This window comes from Ranitomeya imitator, chromosome 1 (genome assembly GCF_032444005.1).
Source record: "Ranitomeya imitator isolate aRanImi1 chromosome 1, aRanImi1.pri, whole genome shotgun sequence".
Lineage (NCBI taxonomy): Eukaryota > Metazoa > Chordata > Amphibia > Anura > Dendrobatidae > Ranitomeya > Ranitomeya imitator.
In genome coordinates, this window is record NC_091282.1 from 735,699,605 (window position 1) to 735,711,713 (window position 12,109).

Genomic DNA, 12,109 nt, shown 5'->3' on the forward strand with positions numbered 1-12,109 from the left:
TATGTATGTAGTATATAGTATATATGTGTATTTTTTTTTTACATTCAACACATTAGCCGGATGATGGGACTATTACTGTCCCATCATTGGCTAATGTGTCAATCGCTGTCATTGTAGCAGGCATAGCCCGATGGGACTTGTAGTCCCATCGGACGATGCCTGCACACAGACACAAAGACCCCCGAGAGGCCCGCACAGACCCCCGAGATGCCCGCACAGACCCCGGCAGGCCTGCACAAACCTCGGCAGGCCCGCACAGATCCCCGAGAGGCCTGTACAGACCCCGGCAGGCCTGCACAAACCTCGGCAGGCCCGCACAGACCCCCGAGAGGCCTGTACAGACCCCCGGCAGGCCCGCACAGACCCCCATTGTCACGCACAGACCCCGCCCACACTCTTCCCTCCTCCTGAACAGGATGTGCAGGGAAAGAAAGGGTTTATTTTCATTCTGATATTTGTGTCCCATTGACTTGCATTGGTTTCCAGTATCGGAATTGGCGATATCCGATATTTTTTGGGTATTGGTCCGATCCAATCCGATCCGATATTGCCCGATATCGGGAGGTATCGCTCAACACTACTAGGTACATGTGAACAAGGCCTGAGAGTTTTTTTTTCTGTTTTAGGTATTAAAGAACGCTCGGAGGGGGGGAGTGTGTGTCATGTCTCCTGACGGAAAATTCTGAAAGCCAGCCGCTGTTTTTTTTTTTTTTTTTTTTAAATCTTCCAAAACGAATTAAAAAATCTTCAAAACATTTCAGAAAAAAATCCCCTCCAGAAGAAGGAGCTTTTCCTGAAGCAGTTTACACCAATCCAAGTGTCATATAGTGCAGTGCAACAATACAGAACTGGGACTCCAGAAATAGCGCCACCTTGGTCTGCTTCTGGTATTGCAGCAGTCACTTCTGGTGGAAGGAGCTGCAGTACCAGACAGGAACATGCACAGCAGTGGAGCTTTCGATCCTTCTGGTACTAAGGGGTTAATAAGCTGCACCCACACAGTCTCCCGGTATTTCCCGTCCTGTCAGTCTGGGAGGCGCACACACGGTGGCCGCACACAGCGCTCAGCACCGGCCGCTGCGTCCTGACAGGCGGAACCAATCTGCCGGGGGAACGCGCTGCGGGGGAAGAGTGTTAGCGGTGCACTGACAGAAGAGATGGATGACCAGGGCTGCCCGAGGTGTAAGACCACGAAGTACCGCAACCCGTCCCTGAAGCTGATGGTGAACGTGTGCGGCCATACCCTGTGAGTGCCTCCGACCCTGCGTGTAGGCGGGAAGATAGGCCGAGCTCAGTGCTGAAAGAGTGCAGTCAGCCAGTGCTATCCGATGTGCATGGCCGCTCTATGCCAGTGTATGGGAAAGCTGCCTGTAAAATCCACACCTAAAGTTTGCAGCAAAGTGAACCCCCATTAACACGCAGCTTGTGCACACGATGCGGATTTGTATTGTGTCCGCAGCTCCAAAACCGCAATGTTAATGACAATCCTGAAGTGTTGTGCACGTGATCCGGAAATTTCCATCCTTGTTTGTCAGCGTTTTATTTTCCGCAGCATGTCAATTCTTTTTACGGATCTGCAGCGTTTCCGCACCCATTGAGTCAGTCAAACCTACATCCTGTGCACATAGCCTAAAGGGGTCATCCAGGATGAGAGCAAAGGATCTTTTTTTTAATTTTTTTTTTTAAGGCCGCAGAGCCTTTTTTGTCAGCAGGATGTCTAGTATCGCAGTTCACAGACATAAACGTAATGTTAATAGTGTATAGGATTTATAACACCAAAAACTTGCCTTCACACAAGGTCAGTAAAAAAGAAATAATTTTATTAACCAAACAATAAAATATATATATATTTTACAGTGGGAATACACCAAAGCACAGGAATAAGCGGGCAACCCAGGTATGAACCCCAAAAGTAGTAGTATCATACAAATCACAACCAAACCATATTGACGCAAGTAATCAATGTGCAAGTGACCATGTACAAAACATGCAGAAAATAGATTAGGTAAAATAGTTACTAATAATATGAGATAATACAAAAGTAATGATATAATTACCAAATGGGGCACTCCTGGGGGACCCACCAACACCCGACGCGCGTTTCGCACCAAAATGCTTCGTCTGGGTTTTCGGTGCGAAACGCCCACTTCAATATTTGGCTTTCCAAAATGGGGTGGAAAAGGCAGGACACTCAGCTGAATGCTTCTGCCTCTTCATCCAGCAGTAAGGTCAGCACCCCAACCCCTGTGATCACAACCTGGTCAGAAGTCAAGTGGTAACCATAAAACATTACAAATGGAGCATTTTTTTTTTGTTCTGTTTTTCTTTTTTAGGGTCACCGGTGTTATCTTCAAATTGCAGCCATTAGGTATGGGTTTTTCCCAGGTGGTTTCCAATAAACAAGTGGTGGATGAGCCCACGGCTGCTTCCACTAATAGGCGGGGTAGTGGCGGAATTCACAGTGAGCGTATGGTATATACACCTCTGATTCCAGCTCATGAGATAGATTACATATCTAAAATATTATAGGTAGCGTATGGCTTCAGGGGTGTGATTTGCAGAGCTAGAGGAACAGAGCTATTAAAGTTTATAAATTTTAATTCCAAAAGGAGGGCAGTCTTTATAAAAAAAAAATGTACAAAGATTATACAAAATGGGAACAAGACAATTCAGTATATGCAATCACATGGAATCAAAGGGCTAACAAGAAAAAGCACTAAACCTGTGGAAATGGCTCAGAGCTTAGTGGAGGGAGGAAAATGGACAACCCACAGGCTTATATGGGGAGGGGATGGGGGGGTTGGCCGTGGGATGTACTAAGTCTTTTATAAAATTGAGATCCAATTGTCATGATATCTTTGCCCCTGGATGTTCCAGGCGGGTGATATAGTTGTCATGTTTCTTATCGTTATTTTACCCTTCTATAGAGATGAAACATGGAATGGATAGCATCATCCATCTGTCCAACATTCAGTTGGAGGGATTCTGCCAGTCTAAGGCTGCCGTCACACTAGCAATATTTGGTCAGTATTTTACATCAGTATTGTAAGCCAAAACCAGGAGTGGGTGATAAATACAGAAGTGGTGTATATGTTTCTATTATACTTTTCCTCTAATTGTTCCACTCCTGGTTTTCGCTTATAAATACTGATGTAAAATACTGACCAAATACTGCTAGTGTGACGGCAGCCTTTCAGTGAATGTGTTATATTCATCCCTTCGCCACGATGCTGTAAATTTAACTCCCATGAATATTGGATATTTGCAAACCCCAATATTCATCACTGACCACTGGTTCCAAAAAGTCTGTGATCAGTGCTATGTACAGAGGTAGCGCTTGTCTTTGAAGTGTACTTTTCTGACTAAACAAATCCAAGTCTTGGTGGCTGGTTCTCAAAGCAGATCTCCTGTTGTAATTACCTGTTCAGGACAGAAGGTCCTTCTTCAATGTACGTTGAGGTGTCCTTATAAGTTTGAGCCAAAAGATTAGTAGAAGGAAATGGAAAAAAAAAATGTAGTAGCCTAGCTGTGACATACACAAGGCCGGTTTCAGACTATATGTGCCTGTATTACAGCCACAAGTCCCAGCCGACCATGCGTCTAATGACCTGATCTGAGAGCATGATAGCTCTGTAGGTCAGCTCAACACTTGCAGCCTTGTGTGAAACTGGCTTGAAAGAAAGCGAGGGCCTCATGGCAAAAATTGATGATTCCCCAGTTGTTGTATATTGATACATGGTAGATCTGTTGCAAAAAATCTTAGCAGCTGAAAATCTGATCACTATATCTGAATAGGGCTGTGTCTGCAGAAAAAGCATGGATGTCTGCAAACCCAACTCAGAATTGCAATTGAAAGTAAAACAAAAAAAAAATCCTGTTACACTTTGCCTTCCATTAGTCCATATAGAATTTCTTTCTTTGAAGCATATATCCATGTTAAGAGTTACTTCCATCATTGACGTCTTCTTCTAGCTGTGGCTCCTTCACTTGTCATTTTTTTTTTTTTTTACTAGGACACCTGTGTTACCCAATCTAGAGAGGATTCCTCCTCAATTAGGTCACTCGCTTCCCGGCTGGTGCCAGGCGTAGCGTCACTCATGAAAACCACACCGGCAGCCTCAGCATCTTCTGTGCCGTCTGCAGGTTCAGCTGCCGTGCCCTTGAAGCCATGGATGTTTTGAAGCCTTAGCAGCTGAACCAGCAGTCTTCAAAGACACAGAAAACAGGCCCAAGCAGCAGACACCAGGGTGCTGAAAGATGCCAAAGTCGGCTTTTAACCTAAAGTCAGTAGTTGAACATGTGTGAGACCACCACAAAAAGTTACTCTATTAGCCTCGTTATGTCTGGGGCGCTCAAACAATTTACTTTTATAATCTGCTTTTTATTTCGGTTTCACTGAACATTTACGTTTTTACCCTCTCACGTGTGCGTTCTCTTTTTAGTAGTTCCGTAGTGGGTACGGAAAGTATTCAGACCCCTTTAAATATTGTTCACTCTGTTTCATTGCCACCATTTGGTAAATGCAAAAAAGTTCATTTTTTTTTCTCATTAATGTACACTCTGCACTCCATTGTGATTGGGGAAAAAACAGAAATGTAGACATTTTTGCAAATTGAGTATTCTTGGGAAAGATGCAATAAGTTTTTCACACCTGGATTTGGGGATCCTCTGCCATTCCTCCTTGCAGATCCTCTCCAGTTCCATCAGGTTGGATGGTGAATGTTGGTGGACAGCCATTTTCAGGTCTCTTCAGAGATGCTCAATTGGGTTTAGGTCAGGGCTCTCGCTGGGCCAGTCAAGAATGGTCACAGAGTTGTTCTGAAGCCACTCCTTTATTTTAGCAGTGTGCTTAGGCTAGGTTCACATTGCGTTAGTGGGTGTCCGCTAACGGACTCTGTTACATGGCGCAATTGTCGCAATTAACGCTATGTAACGGATCCGTTAGCGCACCCATTGACCGCAATGTGCTAACGGATCTCTAATGCATCGCTAACGTATGCCATTTTTGGCATGCGCTAGCGATGTCCCGTTAGTTTCGGACGGACCTCAGACGCTGCTTGCAGCGTCCGAGGTCCGTTCCTCGCTAGCGCAGATCGGGCATCTGCGCTAGCGGGATCGCCAAACGCGATCCCTTTTGGGACATTGCGTTAGCGCAATCCGTTAGCGTATGTGCTAAACAGATTGCCCTAACGCAATGTGAACCTAGCCTTAGGGTCATTGTCTTGTTGGAAGGTGAACCTTCGGCCAAGTCTGAGGTTCAGAGGTCTCTGGAAGAGGTTTTCATCCAGGATATCTCTGAACTTGGCCTCAGTCATGTTCCCTTCAGTGGCAACCAGTTGTCCTGTCTCTGCAGCTGAAAAACACCCTCATAGCATGATGCTGCCACCTGTTATGATCTGGTGGCCTAGGAGCAGCATGAGAAGTACTCTGGAGAAGGTGGTACCTGTACTGACCGCAGACCCTGAACTTAGCACCGCAACTAGAAGTAGCCGTGGGATGTACCTAACACTCCCTAGACACCTCGACACAGCTGGAAGACTAATTAACCCTAGAGAAAGAAAAGGGAAAACTATCTTGCCTCAGAGAAAATCCCCAAAGAATAGTCAGCCCCCCACAAATTGACTGTGAGAGGAGAGGGAAAAGACATACGCAGACTGAAATCAGGATTTAGCACAGGAGGCCATTCTAGCTAAAAAGAAAGAATAGGACAGAGTACCTTGCGGTCAGTATTAAAACACTAGAAAATATCTACCACAGAAAATACAAATCTCCACATCTGACTAAAGACATGGAGGGTAAATCTGCATCTCCAGAGACACAGCTTGGCTGCAAAAATCCTTCACAGACAAAGCTGGACAAGACAAAACATGAAAATGCACTGAACTATAAGGTCCACAGCCTGTGGACAGCAAAAACAAAGCAACAACTTATCTTTGTAGAAAAGAACAGCAAACAGGAGAGACCAGGTATGGATGTGACTCCTCCAAAAACAATGGACAACTGGCACTGACTAAAGGATAAAGCAAGGCTAAATAGCCCAGTCCAAATTGCAAAAAGTGGACACACCTGATAAATGCTGCGATCCAAAGAGAGCAGCACTACCACTCATAACCACCGGAGGGAGCCCAAGGGCAGAATTCACAACAGTACCCCCCCCCCCCCTTGAGGAGGGGTCACCGAACCCTCACCAGAGCCCCCAGGCCGATCAGGACGAGCCAAATGAAAGGCACAAACCAAATCGTCAGCATGAACATCGGAGGCAACAACCCAAGAATTATCCTCCTGGCCATAACCCTTCCATTTGACCAGATACTGAAGCTTCCGCCTCGAAAAACGAGAATCCAAAATCTTCTCAACCACATACTCCAACTCCCCATCAATCAACACCGGGGCCGGAGGATCAACACAAGGAACAACGGGCACCACATACTTCCGCAACAAAGATCTATGGAAAACATTATGGATGGAAAAAGAGGCTGGAAGGGCCAAACGAAAAGACACTGGATTGATAATCCTCAGAAATCCTATAAGGACCAATAAACCGAGGCTTGAACTTAGGGGAAGAAACCTTCATAGGAACATGACGGGAAGACAACCAGACCATATCCCCAACCTGAAGCCGGGAACCAACACACCGACGACTGTTAGCAAAACGCTGAGCCTCCTCCTGAGACAACACCAAATTGTCCACCACATGAGCCCAAATTTGCTGCAGCCTGTCAACCACAGAATCCACACTAGGACAATCAGAAGGCTCAACCTGCCCTGAAGAAAAACGAGGATAAAAACCAAAATTACAAAAAAAAAGGCGAAACCAAGGTAGCAGAACTAGCCCGATTAAGGGCAAACTTGGCCAATGGCAAGAAAGCCACCCAATCATCCTGATCAGCAGACACAAAGCATCTCAAATAAGTTTCCAAGGTCTGATTAGTTCGCTTGGTTTGGCCATTTGTCTGAGGATGAAATGTGGAAGAAAAAGACAAATCGATGCCCAGCCTAGCACAAAAGGCCCGCCAAAACCTAGAAACAAACTGGGAACCTCTATTGGACACAATATTCTCCGGAATGCCATGCAAACGGACCACATGCTGAAAAAACAACGGAACCAAATCAGAAGAGGAAGGCAATTTAGGCAAAGGTACCAAATGAACCATCTTAGAAAACCGGTCACAAACCACCCAGATAACCGACATCCTCTGGGAAACAGGAAGATCTGAAATAAAATCCATAGAAATATGCGTCCAAGGTCTCTCAGGGACCGGCAAAGGCAGAAGCAACCCACTAGCGCGGGAACAGCAAGGCTTAGCCTGCGCACAAATCCCACAGGACTGCACAAAAGAATGCACATCCCGCGACAAAGAAGGCCACCAAAAGGACCTACCAACCAAATCTCTTGTACCAAAAATCCCAGGATGGCCAGCCAACACAGAACAATGAACCTCAGAAATCACTTTACTAGTCCATCTATCAGGAACAAACAGTTTCCCCACTGGACAGCGGTCAGGTTTATTAGCCTGAAATTCCTGAAGAACCCGTCGTAAATCAGGGGAGATGGCAGAGAGAATCACCCCTTCCTTCAGAATGCCGACCGGCTCAAGAACCCCAGGGGAATCAGGAAAAAAACTCCTAGAGAGGGCATCAGCCTTAACATTCTTAGATCCAGGAAGATACGAGACCACAAAATCAAAACGGGAGAAAAACAGGGACCATCGAGCCTGTCTAGGATTCAGTCGTTTGGCAGACTCGAGGTAAATCAGATTCTTATGATCGGTCAGGACCACAATACGGTGCTTGGCCCCCTCAAGCCAATGTCGCCACTCCTCAAATGCCCACTTCATAGCCAACAACTCCCGATTGCCGACATCATAATTGCGTTCCGCAGGCGAAAATTTCCGAGAAAAGAAGGCACACAGTTTCATCAAGGAACCATCAGAATTCCTCTGAGACAAAACGGCCCCTGCCCCAATCTCTGACGCGTCAACCTCAACCTGAAATGGAAGAGAAACATCCAGCTGACGCAACACAGGGGCAGAAGTAAATCGGCGTTTAAGCTGAAAGGCAGATACAGCCGCGGAGGACCAATTCGTCACATCAGCGCCTTTCTTCGTCAAATCGGTCAGAGGTTTAACCACACTGGAGAAGTTGGCAATGAAACGACGATAAAAATTAGCAAAGCCCAAGAATTTCTGAAGGCTCTTCACAGATGTGGGCTGAATCCAATCATGAATGGCCTGAACTTTAACCGGATCCATTTCTATAGATGAGGGAGAAAAAATGAAGCCCAAAAAAGAAACCTTCTGCACTCCAAAGAGGCACTTCGACCCCTTCACAAATAAAGCATTATTACGGAGGATCTGAAATACCATCCTGACCTGCTTCACGTGAGACTCCCAATCATCGGAAAAAATCAAAATATCATCCAAATATACAACCATGAATTTATCAAGATAACTCCGAAAGATATCATGCATGAAGGACTGGAACACAGATGGGGCATTAGAGAGTCCGAATGGCATCACAAGGTATTCAAAATGGCCTTCGGGCGTATTAAATGCAGTTTTCCATTCGTCACCCTGCTTAATACGAATAAGATTATATGCCCCTCGAAGGTCAATCTTAGTAAACCAACTAGCCCCCTTAATCCTAGCAAACAAATCAGTAAGCAAAGGCAAAGGGTATTGAAATTTGACCGTGATCTTATTCAAGAGGCGATAATCAATACAGGGTCTCAAGGAGCCATCCTTCTTGGCAACAACAAAAAAAACCTGCTCCCAATGGTGAAGAAGATGGCCGAATATGCCCTTTCTCCAAAGACTCCTTAATATAGCTCCACATGGCGGCATGTTCTGGCACAGACAGGTTGAAAAGTCGGCCCTTAGGGAACTTACAACCTGGAATCAAGTCAATAGCACCATCACAGTCCCTATGCGGTGGAAGGGAACTGGATTTGGGCTCATCGAATACATCCTGGAAATCTGACAGAAACTCAGGAATTTCAGAAGAGGGGGAAGAGGAAATTGACATCAAAGGAACGTGACCATGAACCCCCTGACAACCCCAACTAGTCACAGACATAGATTTCCAATCTAACACCGGATTATGTACCTGTAACCATGGAAAACCCAGCACAATATCATCATGCAAATTATGCAACACCAGAAAACGACAATCTTCCTGATGGGCTGGCGCCATGCGCATGGTCAGCTGTGTCCAAAACTGAGGTTTATTTATAGCCAACGGTGTAGCATTAATCCCCCCTTAAAGGAATAGGGTTCTGCAAGGGGAAACCACAACGTCTGGCAAATTCCAAGTCCATTAAGTTCAGAGCGGCACCCGAATCCACAAACGCCATGACAGAAAATGACGATAATGAGCAGATCAAGGTCACAGATAACAGAAATTTAGGTTGTACAGTACTGATGGTAACAGAACTAGCGATTCTCTTTGTACGCTTAGGGCAATCAGAAATAACATGAGTAGAATCGCCGCAGTAAAAACACAACCTATTCTGACGCCTGAATCTTTGTCGTTCAGCTCTAGACAAAATCCTATCACACTGCATAGGCTCAGCGCTCCGGTCGGAGGACAACGCCACGGTTTGCACAACTCTGCGATCGCGCAAGCGCCGATCAATCTGGCCGAGACATAGAATCACTCAGACCAGCAGGCGTGGGGAACAGCCTAACATCTTTAACGGATTCAGAAAGACCCTTTCTGAAAATTGCCGCCAAGGCATCCTCATTCCATTTAGTCAACACCGACCATTTTCTAAATTTCTGGCAATACGATTCTGCCGCTTCTTGATCCTGACACAGGGCCAACAAGGTCTTCTCTGCATGATCCACTGAATTAGGTTCATCATACAATAACCATAGCGCCTGAAAAAAGGTGTCTACATTAAGCAAAGCAGGATTCCTTTGCATGATCCACTGAATTAGGTTCATCATACAATAACCATAGCGCCTGAAAAAAGGTGTCTACATTAAGCAAAGCAGGATTCCCAGATTCCAGGGAAAATGCCCAATCCTGAGGATCACCACGCAGCAGAGGGATTACTATCTTAACCTGCTGGATGGAATCACCAGAGGAACGGGGTTTCAGAGCAAAAAACAGTTTACAGTTATTTTTAAAGCTCAAAAATTTGGACCTGTCCCCAAAAAACAAATCAGGAGTTGGAATTCTAGGCTCTAAAGCCGGAGTCTGAACGATATAATCGGAAATACCCTGTACTCTAGCAGCAAGTTGGTCCACACGAGAAACCAATTCCTGAACCTCCATGCCAGCGCCTAACTCCTGAGCCACCCAGAGGTAAAGAGGAAAGGAAAGACAAAACAGACTACAGAAAAAAAAATGGCTCAGCACTTTCCTTCCCTTCTTCTGAGATGCGTTTAACTCATTGTTGGCCAGTTGTACTGTTATGATCTGGTGGCCTAGGAGCAGCATGAAACGTACTCTGGAGAAGGTGGTACCTGTACTGACCGCAGACCCTGAACTTAGCACCGCAACTAGAAGTAGCCGTGGGATGTACCTAACACTCCCTAGACACCTCGACACAGCCGGAGGACTAATTAACCCTAGAGAAAGAAAAGGGAAAACTATCTTGCCTCAGAGAAAATCCCCAAAGAATAGTCAGCCCCCTACAAATATTGACTGTGAGAGGAGAGGGAAAAGACATACGCAGACTGAAATCCGGATTTAGCACAGGAGGCCATTCTAGCTAAAAAGAAAGAATAGGACAGAGTACCTTGCGGTCAGTATTAAAACACTAGAAAATATCCACCACAGAAAATACAAATCTCCACATCTGACTAAAGACATGGAGGGTAAATCTGCATCTCCAGAGACACAGCTTGGCTGCAAAAATCCTTCACAGACAAAGCTGGACAAGACAAAACATGAAAATGCACTGAACTATAAGGTCCACAGCCTGTGGACAGCAAAAACAAAGCAAGAACTTGTCTTTGTAGAAAAGAACAGCAAACAGGAGAAACCAGGTATGGATGTGAATCCTCCAAAAACAATGGGCAACTGGCACTGACTAAAGGATAAAGCAAGGCTAAATAGCCCAGTCCAAATTGCAAAAAGTGGACACACCTGATAAATGCTGCGATCCAAAGAGAGCAGCACTACCACTCATAACCACCGGAGGGAGCCCAAGAGCAGAATTCACAACAGCCACCACCATGTTTCACTGTTGGGATTGTATTAGGCAGGTGATGAGCAGTGTTATGATAAGGTAATTCAGTACCACAATGGACATAGAAGTCAGAGCACATACAGTGACCTGACAATAACCCAAAAACATAGAACGAGCTCTGAGACGTGGGAACTCTGCTGACCACAATCCCTAATCCTCTCCAACCACACTAGAGGCAGCCGTGGATTGCGCCTAACGCTCCCTATGCAACTCGGCACAGCCTGAGAAACTAGCTAGCCTGAAGATAGAAAATAAGCCTACCTTGCCTCAGAGAAATACCCCAAAGGAAAAGGCAGCCCCCACATATAATGACTGTGAGTTAAGATGAAAAGACAAACGTAGATATGAAATAGATTTAGCAAAGTGAGGCCCGACTTTCTGAACAGAGCGAGGATAGGAAAGGTAACTTTGCGGTCAACACAAAACCCTACAAAAAACCACGCAAAGGGGGCAAAAAGACCCTCCGTACTGAACTAACGGCACGGAGGTACACCCTCTGCGTCCCAGAGCTTCCAGCATGCAAGAAAAAAACATAAGCAAGCTGGACAGAAAAAACAGCAAACAAAATAGCAAAAGCGGAACTTAGCTATGCAGAGCAGCAGGCCACAGGAACGATCCAGGAGGAAACAGGTCCAATACTAGAACATTGACTGGAGGCCAGGATCAAAGCACTAGGTGGAGTTAAATAGAGCAGCACCTAACGACTTCACCACATCACCTGAGGAAGGAAACTCAGAAGCCGCAGTACCACTCTCCTCCACCAACGGAAGCTCACAGAGAGAATCAGCCGAAGTACCACTTGTGACCACAGGAGGGAGCTCTGCCACAGAATTCACAACAGTACCCCCCCCTTGAGGAGGGGTCACCGAACCCTCACCAGAGCCCCCAGGACGACCAGGATGAGCCATATGA

General features: G+C 45.8%; 1 protein-coding gene across 1 annotated transcript in view; it reads left to right on the plus strand.

The window, feature by feature from the left end:
• The first annotated feature begins 1,030 nt into the window (after positions 1-1,030).
• The window catches only part of MNAT1 (MNAT1 component of CDK activating kinase), a 191,750-nt gene continuing 180,671 nt past the window's right edge, over positions 1,031-12,109 (plus strand). The window contains exon 1 of the mRNA XM_069733634.1: positions 1,031-1,246. Within this exon, the coding sequence (XP_069589735.1) occupies positions 1,158-1,246 (89 nt within the window). The 5' untranslated portion in view covers positions 1,031-1,157. The remainder of the gene's footprint in view (positions 1,247-12,109) is intronic.